General features: G+C 34.9%; 1 protein-coding gene across 1 annotated transcript in view; it reads right to left on the bottom strand.

Moving 5' to 3' along the window:
- CACNA2D3 (calcium channel, voltage-dependent, alpha 2/delta subunit 3) overlaps positions 1-16,991 on the bottom strand; it is a gene marked incomplete at its 5' end in the record, with an annotated part of 97,377 nt that overhangs the window by 11,780 nt on the left and 68,606 nt on the right. The window contains 4 exons of the mRNA XM_010153524.1: positions 5,920-6,031; positions 9,767-9,822; positions 11,406-11,458; positions 14,651-14,726. Of these exons, the coding sequence (XP_010151826.1) occupies positions 5,920-6,031; positions 9,767-9,822; positions 11,406-11,458; positions 14,651-14,726 (297 nt within the window). The remainder of the gene's footprint in view (positions 1-5,919; positions 6,032-9,766; positions 9,823-11,405; positions 11,459-14,650; positions 14,727-16,991) is intronic.

Here is a 16,991-nt window from a genome sequence, read left to right as displayed (position 1 = left end):
TGGAGATGTGTGGGTAACAAAACATATAGGATTTTAAACTAAGTATAAAGACCTTTAATAAATAATTCTAGCAGTTGAAACTGCAGAATTTGATACCCTTTACAAGGAAAGAACAAAGAAAAAGTCTTTTGGGACCTTCTAGAGTTTTAGTGTTTTGGCTACTATGTTTCTACCAGTACTGCTGTTGCCACAAATATGAAGACCTTTCAACACTCATAAGTATTCTGCAAGTTTGGGAGATCTTATTTTCAAGGTACAGTTGCAAGATGACTCTATAGGCTAAGACGTGGATTCTTGAGAATTCAACAATTAACTACCAAGGTAAGCAAAATACTGAGTTTCCCCTGAAGGTACTTCTTGATGTCCAACGCACATCTAAGGAAGCCCTCGGAGATTTAAGTCCTGTTCAACATTGCCAAAATCAGCCATGAGCAGTTTGACTGCAGCACACCTGTGTCTCAACACGGGTAGAGGTCAAAACCATTTTATGTGCATGGTATCACGTGCACTTAGCATGTTTGCTGAAAAAACCAAGCATGTAAAAACAATGAGTCTAAACAAAGTGTGATGAAATATTGGGAACATTTGTTTTTCTTTTTTGCCTTTCTTATAAAACGGATACAGTAAAATGAAAGCAACTCAAAATGTCTGCTAGAAGACAGACTATAATTTTCTGCCCAAACTACTCCAGGGAATCTTCAGGAGTATTCTGATGTATGTAGATAGAGGTCCAAATGAGAAGAAATTGGCCCTTGATGCTTTGCTTGTTTTATGTGGCAAGCTGATTTGTTTAGAAGTAAAACAACTATATCTGAAAAGGCAAATGATTATTTATTTCACAGGAAATTGAAAATGTGTATTTATTTACACATTTTAAACACGATCACGTACAGCATTTTGGCAAGCTTCTAATGAGAAAGAGATGCAGAAATATTTTAGCAAATAGTGGTATGTCGCAAGATGAAGTGGTTTTAAAAAACCATTACCATTTTAACGTCTGCAGATTGCACTATTCCTGACACTAATATACTCATGCCCTGAACAATCTGAATCTAATTTGTATTGCTATTTTTCTGCTACTGCCAAATAAGCGCATTCAGTGGACAAGTCTGGAATTTGCCATTATAAATCCATACGAAGGGATCAGTGTCATCCTGAACTATAATTCCACTGCCATTTACCTCTTTTTATTGACAATGAACAGCACCCAATGCCCATTGCATAAGAAAGCAAGAGAAGGCATTTGGTTTATTCAGGATTTTCCCTCTTAAAAAACTGTCTGCTTACTAACACTCTAATGTGCCTAATATATAATACATGAAACAGTATTTCATCACACAAGTAGTTCCTATCAATTTAACAGGCAATTTACATGTGATATACAACAAAGTAAAGGGAACGCTTACATTAATCTTGCATAATTAGAACACACACATTAGTCTTTCCCAGGGTTAGAATGCTTGTAGCTACACACTTCCTTGCTTCCCTAGTGAAAATATGGCTCATATTTGCTTTTCTCTTCATTTTGTGTCTTACAACTGTGCACAAAGAATCAACTGGGAAAAAACCAATTTCTTTGGGTTTTTGGTATTGACCTTGTGGACCCATGAGTGTGGCAATTAAAAGAGAAAGGGGTTTGCTCTCTGGGTCACTGGAAGTAAGGCCAGATTTTTGATCTCCATCCAAGTCCAGTATGTCATCACACATGAACAGGAGAGGTTAAAAGGGCAGATTTTTAAGCATTTGACTATGCAACTGCTGCATGATTTGTATACCCACAGTTTCTACAGATGAACAAGCAAATCTGGCAACTCTGCACTCAAATGGTTCCTTGTAACTTTGAAATTTTAAGATATTTACTTAATGTATAAATAGTCAGATGAGTAAGCTGCTGTGCCTACAGAATATCTATAACACCCTCATAGCTGCCTGATTTAATGATGAAATTAATGGTATTTTCCTAGATGAAGCTAACAGAAAACAACTAAATGTTCATGCAAAAATGAGATTTGCAATTAAAGAAAGCATTTTGTTTGTTCTACAAACAGATGAATAGATATACTAAAAGATCAGGTAACTTCCTTTGGTCAAATATCCTAGAAGCCATCATCCTTTCTCATTTATAACACCTCTGCCTTTCTAAAGATGTTTTCCTTAGACATTTTCAGTGGGATTTTTTGTTTGTTTGTTTTTTTTTTTTTTAAGTATAAGCAATTAAACTTTGCAAAGCTGAGATCACCAGAAAGCAAAAACCAGTAACATAACCAGTGAGAACTGCTGAAGAACTTTGGTTGACATGCTTACTTGTAGTAAATACTGGCTAACACATCAGGGCAATACCTCATAAAACTGCAGGCAGCATTGAGATGCTTATTTAGCCAAAGACTTCAAATTTAACGTCTAATCAAAAACACATCTCTGAGCAGCACAATGCCTTTAAAACCCATACCAAGTGCGTTTGGCATTAGTGTAGTTCTGACTCAACAGGAAGAGTGCCAGTTGACTTTGATAAAGAAAAAAACCATTTCTTTTTAGCAATTAACTATTTCCAACACTGAAATTGCCATAGAACATTCAACAGTCTATCATATGAGTTTTCAGAAGTATGACTTTGCTATAAAAGGGCGTATCTTACTGGAAAATCTGACAGCATTTCTGATTAAAGAAAAAAAAAAAAGGCCAAAAAAAAGAAACCCCAACAGTTTTTCTGTCTTGTTGACAGTGCTTAGAAAATGTGGGTTGACTTGGTTTTGATTGCTGTTTAAATAACAGATTAATTTAATAATCATTGGAATATTGAATAACAACAAATTATGGGTTGGGCCAGCCAAACCTTGACCCTAATGACATTCTTATGTTAATTCTTATTTTCTTTTAGGCTCCTGCTTTCTTAATAAAACCTATATTTTTGAAAATCTTTTTCAAACATTGCAAATTATCCCAAGGTAGCATTTACTTTTGCTAGTAAGAGATAAGTTTACATACAGAAAGTGTATTTTATGTCTGTATACATTTAGTGCCTGACTCAAAAGCCCACTTAAGTGCCTAGGTGCCCTTCCATTGACTGAATAAGTTTTGGGAGACGGCTAAAAATGGTGAGCCAGCTATTTATGAAGTAATTAGCATGTAGTCCTTTCTACTGTGTGATTGATTTGTGAGGGTATTTTGACTTAGATCCAAGCACCCATAATTAAATATTATGATTGGAAACATTTATAAGAACAAGGCTTAGTTTTCATAACTACAGTTGGTAACTGTTCCCCTTGGTGACTGTGAAGTGCAGGGTATTCCTATAAGATCAGTAACAGCACACCCAGGACAGAATAAGACTGAGCTTCTGACTCTCACTATGTGACCCTGTTGACTATGACTGTGACTTTGTTAGCAATAACACAGTATTTGTGCTCCAAAATGTCTTATCTAAGTAAATTATATGGTTTCAATTAACATCAGCCATCAATTTTACTTGTAGTAAGAGACAGCTTTTAGTCTCCTTTTTCAGACAAGGGGTCTGTAGCATTGCCTGCCACTGCAGGAACAACAGGCAGTGACTCAAACGAGTAACTTGTGATACCAGCTTTCTTGAGCAGACTATTTGCACAACTTTTGTATGCAAACCTGTTCACTTTTCCAGTATTTTTCAGAGAGGTTTGCAATATTAGTGTGGGTGTATATTCAGCTAAAAATTTACAAATACATTTTTTCTATTTGTAATCAAGATTATTAAGTATGTATCACAAATTAGTCTCTAACACAATCCAAGAAGGACACAGAAAATAATCCCATTGAATCTCAAAGAGATCTCAATCAAGAGCCTAGTATGCAACAGATACCATGCAGATTAACTACTCAATACACAGTGTCAGTTGAACCTTAATTTTGACTGATTGAACCCATCATTCTTAAATTACAAATGTTAAGCAATACACTTGCTTGTAAAAATATTTATTGGTACTGAGACCATGAAACAGAAAACTGGGTCAGAAGATGTAGGTCTACAAAGGACTTCAGGTCAAATTCCTTAGCTGTTCTGCGGGAAAGTGTCCTGGGTTATAACAAAAGTATTTGGAATCTAATGCAGTCTGCAATCTTAGATGCAATTTGTAGATTGTTAATGACAGTGGGTAAATGGTATAAGGAAGAACTTTCCCATGAGAATGTAATAGTTCTTCTGGATTATTTCTCTAGGTTTTGCCATTGCTTGCGGAGAAAAATAATGGGTGCCTTGAGATCAGTTTGTAACTTACAGGGTTTTCTTTTTTTTTTTTTTCTGTTCCACTGTGGAACACAAAATGTTTTTCTATGAAAAAGATCTTAGCGCATTATTTTTGAAATACTATAATTTTCACTAAAGTCAGTTTCCAACTCAGTGTTGTCCAAGTATTGCAGAATTGTGTTATTTTTGAAAGTTATTTCCTTTGACCTGAAGTTACCTAAGAAGACAGACTGAAATCTGCATTCCTTTGGGAAAATCTGGTCCTGTTTAATTAATCTTTTGATGGAATCAGGTCTGTTTGCAATATTTAGACATAAGAGAGGTATGATAATTTGTTGCATAACTTCTCAGCAATCTTCTGCTAAAAGATAAGGCTGCTTAAGTTAATGAGGTTGCTTCAGTTCTACAGTGTTGACATGAAGGACTCATAGCAGCGTAGCATACATTGTATTTAATATGTCAAGTGGAAAAGTTACTGCTTGATTTTGCTGAGTTGGTACTTTTCAGGCAGTGGGACCTATTGTTACACTTAACAGGTTCCCTAGATCAATTTACTTACTTCTGTCCCAAGGGACATATAAAACCAATTATTCATACTGGACATTAATAATTTCCTTATAATTAAAAGTTGGTCAGCAGCAAATTAAAAGTGAATATTAGCACTTAAAATATATCTCCAGTGTACTTGCTCCTGTTACTCGTTTTAAAACAATGAAGATATCGAGGAGAAAATTTAGAAGCAAGTCCAGAAGCCCATCTATTGACTTCAAAGGGAAGAAGTTTTCACGTTTATTTGCTAATTGCATATTGATTTAGTCTGGAAAGAGAGAGTTGTAACAATTTCTGTTTAACTTATGAATTCTTCCTGTCATTTATATTGCTAAAGAAATTAATTCTGTAAAAACATCTCCTTTGTGATAATGACCTGTCAGCATAAAGGGAATATGATTAAGATACTTACTGATGTACATAAGTTTGCATAAACAATATACCTATGCAATTCTTCAATTAAAATGTACCATAACTACAGTAAAAATATCCCTGCACATAGGCAAAAAATGCAGGGAAAAGACATTTTTAGTATGAAGGAGAAAAACTAGACTGGTCTCTCTCTTCTTTTGACCCTGTGAGGGACAACTTCGGAGTAGCACTGATATAACTGACAAGGTTGCAGCCCTGACATGTGAGATTTGTTACTATAAACTAAGCTTCCCAGCACTGAAAGTTTGGAGGAAAGATTTAATGCTCTCCCACTCTTTCAGCTTGACAATTCTAAGACAGAAACACTGTTTGGCATTCAAGTAAAACAATCAGATCTCACTGTACCAAAGGGAACTTCTAACCCATCCAGCAGGGTTTCACTCCTGAATAGGTGAGCTAACAGCACCAACCTTTTCCTATCTATATCTTTACAGAATATGCCCTTAGAACACTGCCTGTGTCTTAAAACATTCACTATTCTTTGAAATTAGCATAAGTCTCTACTGGGTTTACATTTTTTGGTAGAAAATAATAGGCACTGCTTTAATTTAAGAGTATCAAACTTTTAAATGACCCCTGTAATAAGAGAAATGACAACCTGACAGAGGTCATTATAAAAGATAAAACATAACAGACTCGTACGTTCTTCAACATAACCTTGAATAGTTCAGTTTTACTGCTTTTTCACAAACAGTTGTATAAGAAAAATTGAAAGGGCTTACTTGAAACAGTCATCGCAAGCAATATTCCCCGTGGTCTCCTTTATAGTGCGTTCGGAAACAAAAGCTGGATATTCAGTATCACAGGGCTCTAAGGTTTGTTTCAACCTCTGCGCTATAGGCACAGGAAAAAATATCTTGATGTTAACATGGGAAGAACAGCACACAAAATTCTGAACAACATGAGATGCTGTATTACAGAGCTCACAGAGAACGGAAATGTTACTCAGCTTCTGCCACCCTGTGAGATTTCCTAGGCAGTGCATAACACTATTTTTTCAATTAAAAAAAAAAAAAGTAAGTTTATCCATGGAATGTAATTTTGTAAGACATAACTGTTAAAGTAGTTATTCATGGTTTAGCCATTGCCAACCTACTTTACGTTTATGCACAAGCTTTTATTTCTCTGTAGGTTCAAAATGGACTTACTACAGTTTTTATTCCATTGATGTTCTGCATCACTAACAATTGTGGGGGGAGTTTACATATATTTGATAACTAAATTGTGGTACATTTTACTGAAGTCAAAACACTTATTTTGATTACAGTTTGGGGATCTTTGCAGAGTTACATCTGTCAGAATAACTGTGTGGGTGGGGAGCAGAAGTGTTACTTTGCCCAGAACTAACGCTTGTTATCTGCTTCCCTCAATCGTAATAATTAAGACTCCGTAACACTTTAATCTGAAGCCCTTGCCCTGCGAGGGAAAAGAAAGTGTTACATCTTAAAGATTGGGAAATTGAGGTACCAGGAAGCAGTGAGACTGTTTCAAGACTGAAGTGCAGGACAGCAGCAAAGCTGGGAACGGAAGGCAGCTCTTCTGACTCCCACACCGATATATCTGATGAACAATGTCTCTCCCTCATTAACTTTTTCCTCCCCACCCCTTCATTCTTTCTTAACACAGGGATACACTTGCACATCAGCACAAATGTTAAGCCTATCTTAAGCTAATTGCTAAGTGAGAAAACAAGACGAGGTATGACAAAAATAGATTACACTAAACAGGCTCTTGGACTCGACAGATCTTCCATTCAAGATAATCTGTTGCAGAGCCCGTGGTGTATCTAATGCACAGTGCCAGGGGAATGAGCAAAACTCCATTCGCAATCACGCACTAGGGCATGCATTTCTGAACTGTTCGTAACTTTTGTGTGTAATTTAAAAACAGTCCCCCAAATGCACTGGTCTCAAGGGAAGAACTAAGGTTGGTCAGAAAAGTTTTGTTATTTCTGATCTTTCCCCCATGGTTCTGACATATTTAAGAATTTAGCATTTTCTTATGAATTGTCTGCCTAGCTCTGCTGCACCTTCTCCCTTTCTCTTCTGTTCTCCTTATCTGTTGCCAAGAATGACTGAAATTTATCACCTGTATTTTGGGTCTACTCTCACTTGTATCAACATATGGCTTGTGTAACAAAGAGACTGTCAGAGATCCATGGGTCTCAGGTTTCCAGCACCTCGTTAGAGACCAGAAGATGATGGGGTTGCCCAAGGTTTAGGGCATCAGTTTCTTCTTTCTCATTTACAAATGTGATTGAGATTACAAGACCTTGTGCAGAAGTACTTTTCATACTAGGGTTTGGCAAATTGGCAGGTGTATGGGGACCCCCTAGGATCTCCATAACATGGTGTTCGATTAATGTCACAATTTGAGCAGGAAGTAATTTCTCCATCAGAAGAATTGTGATTTATTAGTTTGTTTTGTTTATTTACTGAGTTTTGTTAAGTGTAGTTAAGTAAAAAAATGTGCAAGTTCATTAGTTTTAGTTCCATGAAGTACAGTTATAATTATTACAACTCTTAGTGGTAAAGCATCTACAAAAGAACATACCTAAGCATGTGCTTTTCTCTCCTGTTGACTTCTCTCTTGCAAAATCTTTTCTGCTTTGCTAACACATGTTGGCTTCCAAACAACTATCGCTTACTACCTAAACAAATTTGAACCGGGCAAGTAGTACCATAACAATGATGATAGTCCAATGATCATGATGAAGGGATATTTTCGATAATCTTACTCATCAAAGAAATGGAGTAAGCTAATTGTGTAGTTAAAGCTTCATTTTCAAATAAAACATAAAAGAAAATCCCTCAATCACTTGTCTAAGTGTTGTAATGCTATTTTTATCTTTAAGAACAGAAAGGTTGCAAGTTATTAATGCCTGTCTTCTGTAGTTAGTACACACTTAGAATACAAAACATTATCATGAGATGAGGAGGGATGCTGTCTTTAAAGATTATTTTCCCCAATATACAATGCAAGTGCCGCTAGATGTTTCCTGTCAGCATACATTAAGGCATATTTCTACAGTACACTTGAAAAACATCTGAAAAAGGTACCCATCCCCTACTCAGGCTGCACTGTGCTGTTCCACAGACACCAAGTACTAAGACTGGCATACCTGCCATTCTTCTTTAGATATACAGAACAGCTTTCTATTTTCTAGGTCCAGCACAGCAAACCCTACTGTCCTGCACAGCCGTCATGTAAGACACAGTTTTCATCATGGTTAGGGAAGTCACTGGAAAGTTAGTCTTGGATTTTAGAAGACTTATCCAGGCACTGCTGATTATGAAGCAGCCCCAAAAGCAAAGAGCGTCTTGGTGGTTCTCATGAACCTCTATCTGTATGTGCATACAATTTAAATCAAGCTCATTGTTCACGTAACAGAAGAATTAGCTTCAGTGTGGCAATGCAGTATATAGTTTACGTCAGTATGGGCAAAGCTATACTAAGGGTAGTAACCTGACATGGGCTTTGCCATTTACTGCCATACTTTCTGGTTGCTCCAGGATAGCTCTTTCTGCTAGAAGAGCTCCAGCATTTTATTACTCCAGGGGGATACTGGAATACAGGGCATCAGTATGTTCCATTTTCTTGATACCTTAACTTGAGACAGGATATTATTTTGGCATAGAGGCAGCCTAGTTTCCAAGTAATGCAAATATAAACTGAAGTCTAAAGTAGCAATTTTATTCCCTGCTTTGCTAAGGAATATGCAAATCTGCAAATACGAGGCTGAAGAATGGAGTTTAAATCATTACACCAATAAATGGTATATGAAATAGCCAATTGAAAAGAACTGCTTTTGTAAATTAGTCCCTTATTTTTGAGTAACAGTTGTGAAATGCCATAAAAAGTCTACTAAAATATAAGAGACATTTGACATTGAAAACTTCCCAATTCTTATGGGAACTGTTAAAATTCATTTCTATTTCAAATGAAGCCTCCACAACTTTCAAAATTATTTTGAGTAAATTGAATTTTAATTCATCTAGATTTTATTACTTTAAAATGTCTACTTTGCATGGAATGATAAAACTAATTACAGTTTTAACCAATCTTGTTTCTAAAAAACCCATAAAATTTACTGCTTAAGCCTTAAAAATTCTTTTCATGTGAAATGATATGGAGATGACTATGTTCTTGTGGACTTTTGTTAAAATGGTATTTTCCAGCACAATAACCCCCTACATATTAAAACATCTCTAGAAAATTGTAGTACAAGCAGAAAAAGGCTAGTGAAATTGCTTTATTCACAAAGACTGTTTTGGAATGAAGAGAAACATTTTAAACCCTCCATATTTAATCATATCTATTTGAACTTTTCCACTATAGCAGGGCACTGTATTCCTAGAGTACACAGAAGCATTTTGTGCTCAGAGATCTTAATTATCTTTTGTTTTGGGAAACATTAAGAAAAAGGAAGATGCTGACATGGGAGACAAACTATTTTTACCAAATGTCCATTATCATTAATCTAAAACATTGTACACAGAACTGAATTTCAAAAATCTAATTTAATCTAGCTATTTCTGTCATTATGACCAGGAAACAAATTACACTTACCTTTTGCTGTTAGATCAGAATGCCACCAACTGCATAGATTAAATTCCACAAGGAACCTAAAGAAATAATTAGAGTTTTCATATTATCTCACAAAATGTTTTCAAAACATTGATCTTTGATACCATTAATCCTATTTTAAAGAAATGCTGACACAGAACTGAAATTCATGTAACTAGTATAATGCTGGGATTATAAACTAATGCTATTCTCAATGTTTTCACTGGATTGTATCTAACCACTGATAATTTATTCTTAAACTAAACCCCTTGATAAATAATAGGTTTATCCATTATTAATTTAAATTACTGATCTTATTTGAAGTGTCAATTAAAATCCTCAAAAGCATGGCAGTTTACAGTATTTTTATTGTTAGACATTACTGAACTTTATTTCATTATGTAGGGTATTTTGACTCTAGTAAAATAGACTCTAGTCTATTTTAACCATCCAGGTTACGGTATAGGAGTAGACATAAAATACTTTCCTGCATTAATTCTGGAACAAAATAATAAAACTAGTTTATTTCTAGGGACAGAAAAGATTAATTAACCAGTGTCTAATCAACTCTAATTAGATATGTAGAGAATGCATTTTCCCACTAAAATATACTGCAATATACTTTAAAGAATGGACTGAAACGTGTCAGTCTATTAGTTATTCTAAGTGTAAAGAATGTGAAACCAACATTTGGTTTATCATATGGACATGGAACTACAATATTTAAAAACAGAGAGTTTCTGGAAATATTTGAAGTTGTTATAGCTAGCATCAAAGTCTCATTTTAACATGATTTCTTTCCCTGATATTTACTTTGAAAGCTACATTTAAGATCAGCCTCTGCCCTTTGGCAACAGACATTCAGTTAATCCTCCTCAACTCTTACTCCAAACTTTGAGGAAAGCTCACATAATTCGCAATTAAAACAAAATGATTTAAAAAGAAGTTCTGTTTCAGTAAACATAAAATTCACATAAATCTGTAACTTTGCTCTCTGATAAGAATAATAATAATAAAACATGTATATTAATAATACAAGATACATTTTAAGGCTTCCTCTTCGCCATATGATATTTCTCTGTGATTTCTTAGGCGATTTCTCTTAAAGGCAATGCTCATTATGTATTAATTTGAAATGTTAGAAGAATTAGGCTAGGTAAAAAAAAAATATTGCCAACATCCAGAGTATACCTTATTGGGCATATATTGTAAAAGGTCCATCTGACAGAAATCCATGAAGTGACAAACAATACAATGAATTTCTGTAACAGTTTGCTATATTGACAACAGCCCACCCAAACAGCATTACAAACAGCCAGACATTTATGTCAAATTTAACAGTAACCACAATAATAAATTTGGATTGTATATTGCGATCTGCTAAGCAAAGACAAACTGATACAAGTAAAGACCATGAACAATGTAAAAAGTGCAGCTATGCATTCATATAGCCAAAGTTTTCTCAGATTTTAACAATGTAAAATTGGAAAGTAAAAAAAATAATACTACGGTGTTTAAAATCATATGATAGAAGCAGCTGTTTGCAAAAGGCAAAACATACAAATATCCATTAGTATTCAGAAGTACAAATATTCATTAATTCATAGAAATATTGATTAAGTTCTTGATAAAATTTACTTACAAGACCAGCTCAGTCATAATCCATTTTACTGCAGCAAAGAAGGCATTATAAGGCTGAAGAGAAGCAACTCATTTAATAAAAACACAAAACATGCAGTATTTGTATCTTAACTGAATTCTTAATGTAAAGACTATGTTATAGAAATTCAAATGCATGGGTAGAATGAGAAATAGAGCAATAATCTTTTCCTATGAAGATGCAAATGTTATTATATTGAATATTAAAATATATAGTAATAAAATTTCATTTTAATGTGGTTGGTCATCTACACAGATTATCACTTGGAAAAGAAAAGTTTCGCAATTGATTCTTCATTCTTTAACCTCTAGGGGTTCCTATTTCCCAGGCTATTGCTGGAGGAACAGCTCTGGTAGGTAACATGAGCTTTTCTTAGGCTGCAATTCACAGACCTGCCTATAATGCAAATCTCTATTAATTACCTCAGCCTAATTAGTTTGAGTTTTGAATTTACCTAAATGAAGTTATCTCTGTCATATTGAAGGCCCAGTTGTAAGTATTTTAAGTAGATTTTAACATTCTTTCCCCCTCCAACTGTTTTTCTGGATCATAGCAAATACTTTTAAAATCCTGTGTTTACAGTCCTACAGCTATAGTTTGAATATTGTTTGGGAAAATACCATCAATAGGATCATTCTTTTATGAAAGAATCTAAGGCAGAAAAGTCAGTTCCCAGAAATTTTGAGTCTATCCTTGTCTCACTCATTTGTTTTAGGGTCTCCTAGCTACATAAAGTTTTACAGCCTTTTTAGATTCCATATCAACAGAGTATTTTAGTAAATGTAAGAAGTAGTACTGACTTTAAAGTAATTACTCAGATATCTAAAACCACATTTAAATGTCGTGAATCAGCACTTTGCTGAGGCAGTGCCATTTTGCACCGCAGTAACTGGCCATTCAACATTCTCAGAGGGCACAGAGTATCTCTGCACAGGGCTGATAACAGAAAGCCAGCCAGTCAGTGGCATGAAAGGCTGAAATAGCAAGCCAGAAGAATGCATAGTGGCCAAGCTACAAGTCTTTCCTAGAGATGAAAAGAAAACAAAATTTCAGCCCTGTGGAACATCTTATTTGCTTTCATTCCAAATCAGATAAACTGAAATTTCACACTCAAGTAATTAACTTCCTTGCATTCCTTTTTTTTCATGATTACAAATGATATAGTGAAAATGATACATTTATTATTACAGTAAAGTATATGTATAACAATATACATTTAATGCAAAATATAATATTATAAAATGAATACGAGAACTAAAAGTAAATTTAAAAACTCAATATATCTAAAAAAACCTTTCAATAAAAAATGAGAAAAATAATTTGTTTGGAAATTTTAGTGTGAAAATATTTAATTACATTGATATAATGCATTCTTATGAAATACGATTTTACTAAACGTTTTCCACTCAGAGAGTGTTCCTTCAAAAACTGCAGGAAGTTTATTCTATGTATTTAAACTATCGTTGAGAGCTAAAGGAACTGAGCTAGGTAGCTATGGCACTGATACATGTGCAACAAAGTGGTTCTATGGAGAGTTATCTAGGACTTCAATAAATTAAAACAAGAAAATATGCTAGAAAAAAAGATGTAGAAACTGTACTGAGTACTGCCTAATAACCTGATCAATATGTACAAAACTAAACCTAAAACTAGGAAAAAAATACTTTTGAGGAATCTAACCCTACCTGTTTTTATTCAAGTTCTCTATATTTTCTCTATAGTCATGGTTCTTAGAAGTGTCTCAATCAACAGGAAAGTAATAAAATAACCAAAGCTCTGCTGAAATTTCATGTTGAACATCACAAAAACTCATTTCACATTTAAAGAAGTGTTTGGCTATCTTTAAAAAAAATAAGGAATGGACATGCTCACCATGTCTCATTGTATTTCACAACAGTTGCATAGTTTACACTCTGTAAACACAGACTGCACAAAAATTGGAGTAGTGAAAATCTCCTGCATTAAAACTCACTCGTAAGAGAGAAATACTTTGGCTCTACATGCTGGGTGTTTATGCAAACTGAGCTGAAGCCCCAAGCCTTGGGATAGAATGTTGTTGCTAAGACTTGTAATTTTAAAATATTTCATGCAAATGTGATTCACTGCATCTCGTTTTATTTCACTGATAATTTAAGTCTCATTGCACAGCCTGGTACTTATTGTGTGGATAGTCTTTTTTCAGGTTCAGGCTTTAGCAGATAACACACTGATAAATGCAGTAAATCCAAATTTCTAGGTATTTGATAAGCATAATCATGTAAATATGGAAATGAAAATATAGATATTTATAGATATTTGGAAGTTGCCAGAACTTTAATATTTACTCAGAAGTTTAAGTATGGGTAGGCTCATTTTTTCTAGCTAGATGCCTGTGCATTTAAAAATACTATCAGATAACTTTTCCAGACTGGTAAAATTGCTAGAGCGTGTTGCTGCTGTTTTCACATAAGAATTTTTCATGCTAATACAGTCATATACTTGTTAAAATGGTTCCTTTCTAATATGCAAAACCTGTATTTTATCTAACACATTATTAGTTCTGATAGATTATTATAGCAATCAGTAAAACACATACATTATTATAAAATACCCTTTGGGTTATTATCTAGGTACATGATTTAGCAACAAGGAAGCATGGCTGTAGGAAGACCCCCTTTGATTCTAATCAGGATTTGCAGGGGGACAGGGTTTGTATTCAGATCTGATTGCAAGACAAGGGTTTAAACACAATGGAATTCTATTTTAAAACACATCTTCTTTAAATATTAAGGAAAAAAAAAGTGATAGAATCACTGACTTGTATGCCTTGGCAATGAACCAATCCTTTCATATAAAAAAAAAATCCAAATTTTAAATTTTAATTACATTTCTGCATACGTGTGTGTTTACATACAGAAAAGGCATATGTGATTCCAGTCCCCCAAATAAAGCGCAATCTATTGACAAATTCACAAAGTCTTAGGAAGGAGGATTCATATTTTGCACAGAACATTCTAACAGAACCTCAGAAATGGTGGCCCAGCTTTAAAAGTGATTGTGGGAGTATTTGAACTTGAAAATGCTTAACACTTTGCATTTGTTTATAATGAACCATTCCCTCTATGCATCAGGATAAGAGCTATAAGCATTCCAAATCAAAATAATGGGCTTGCAATGTCCATGACATATTTGCAACAATTTCTTTGATGATTTCATGGAAAGGTGCTCAGAAAATTTGCTATACTTACGTCCAGTAAGCTATGGGCACTGTCGCTACTCTCTTTGTTTGTTCTACACATGGCCTGGTAGTCATAAAGTGTAATTCTACAGAGAAGAACAGAAAACTACTTGACTAAAAGAAGAAAACACAGTGGAATCAAAATGTTGATATGGAACACGCTGCCCACAAAGTAGACAGGAAAATAAAAACTGTAACAGCAGCAGGGGAAAGAGGGAAAGGGATCATAAAATCCAAAAGGATTCACAAAGGAGAGTGAAGGTAAGAAACACTGTGAAAACTTTGCAAGGATTTTATCAGACTACAGAACAAAGCAAAAGCGTAACTGGGAGAAACTTGGGAAGATACACGTACAGTGTAACACACAATGACATAAACAATGCGAGGAGGAGGAGAATACACGTTCAACATGATGTTTAAACAGTTGGTTCTGGACTGAGATCAGCACATTTAGCTGCAGAAAGTGAAAGAACCTATGCATTTGAGGGGTTTCTCACAACAGATTACTCCTGAATTCCATAAAGGCAAAAAGACATTTCTACAGTTTTCAGTGCACAATTAATTTGTAAAATAATGATGTTGCTTCCGAAGAAGAGAGAGGTGACATTTCAGTTTATTCACAGTACAGATAATTGAAGCAGGATGGGTTTACTCTGGCTTCTTTTCACAAGGGCAAAATACTCCATGTTAAGTACCTGCTGTAATCAACATATGCTAGAAGCCTCCTCAGATGCATAGCAAACAGCAAAATTTGTTTCTGATTGTGATTTAATTCACCATTGATACACTTCAGAGATCTAAATGTAAAATCCAGAACTCAGAGATACTACATGGAATTGTGATTATTTCTCTAAATCTGTCTCTCCATGGAACAATCAATTACCTATATCCATCCACATAAAAAGCATTTAACATCTATAGCAGATGTAAAGAATCTTTAGCTGATAAGTTGCAACAAGTGTAAATATATAAGTTACTATTATTGTTTGTACATATCCATTTGACTTTTGCATCATCAGAGGGACAAAGAAACACAATTGGACATAGATGGTTTATAGATGTATGAGATGGGACTGCAACATTTTGCAACGTGTGCCTTGCTTCTAAGTGAAGAGGAAAGGAGAGCACACATATTCGGCTACAGAAAGGATGTCCCAGAAGCTGCCAAATACAGGTCATGAAATGCATTCAGCATCACCATGAGGCATTCTGCACTGCATGCCATGAAACGTTGCAACCTGTACCGATAAAATGTTGTAATCCATTGTGGTAGAAACTATATAATTTTTCTGATCTAATTTTGTGACAGCAACCATCACTAAAAGCTTCTTTCTTGTGCCTATATTTTCGTACAGGCAAAACATCTAATATATTGGATCTTGCAGCTTCAACTAAACATTTACTACATGGCCATACTGCTTACATTAGTAATTTTATCTTATATTCAGAATAGAAATGGCTAGGAAGCCATTGTTTTGTGGACTGGCAGAGAGAGGCACATGGTAGACAAACGCATAACTAGAGACCTAAACATGGGTGTAAGTTGAACACTGACCATATTTGGCAGAATCACGCCCACAGCCAGATCCGCGCACACAGATCTGCCAAGACAAACAGAGCAGTACATGGTGTAAGCTGTGCTGCCTCTGTGGCATGCAGTAATACACCACTTTCCCTAGCTTTTTTTTTTTTCTTTCTTCCCTTCATTTTTCCCCCCTTTAACCATGGTCAGAATCCAGCCCCTGTAAGGAAACCTCTACAGCTCAGCCTTTCCAGTCTTGGTTGACTTGACTATTTTATTCCTCTAGATCCAAGGACCGTGTTGCATGTGCACTGGACCTCCTAGTGATGGTGACAAGTGATAAATGCAGACACGGGCAGCTTACGGGTGTTAATGCACTCTCTGCAGAGTAGTCAAGGAATTCTATATGAAGTCCCATCCTGCTTCATGCAATACCTAGTGTTACAAGTACAATCGCATTCAGTTTTGCCTTTATTCTTTGTAAATGGTTTTTCAATACGATAAGTTTGGTGACCATTTTTTGGTGTTTGAAAGTGCAATCAGTTTCTCACTTTCAATTTCATACACCAGAACTCCTTGGTCGATCTGTGGACTTCGTGTTTGTGATAAGTGTTAATCCCATACTATTACAGTGTATCATGTGGAACATCTGTTATAATTTGAAATTCACTTTAAATATTGGAGAAAGCCTGTCCCCCCTCAATATTTGTTCTTGTACTACATTTCTTATGTAATGATTATATTGTAATAAATGTAATAGTTTCTTTAAATGCTCAGTGATAAAAAAGATTGAAATATGTGCTCACACAAATAATCAGAAATATAATTA

The sequence above is a fragment of the Eurypyga helias genome, unplaced genomic scaffold, assembly GCF_000690775.1.
Source record: "Eurypyga helias isolate BGI_N326 unplaced genomic scaffold, ASM69077v1 scaffold12096, whole genome shotgun sequence".
In the NCBI taxonomy this organism is placed as follows: domain Eukaryota; kingdom Metazoa; phylum Chordata; class Aves; order Eurypygiformes; family Eurypygidae; genus Eurypyga; species Eurypyga helias.
Note: the sequence above shows the minus strand (reverse complement) of the source record. Positions and strands in the feature narration are given on the sequence as shown.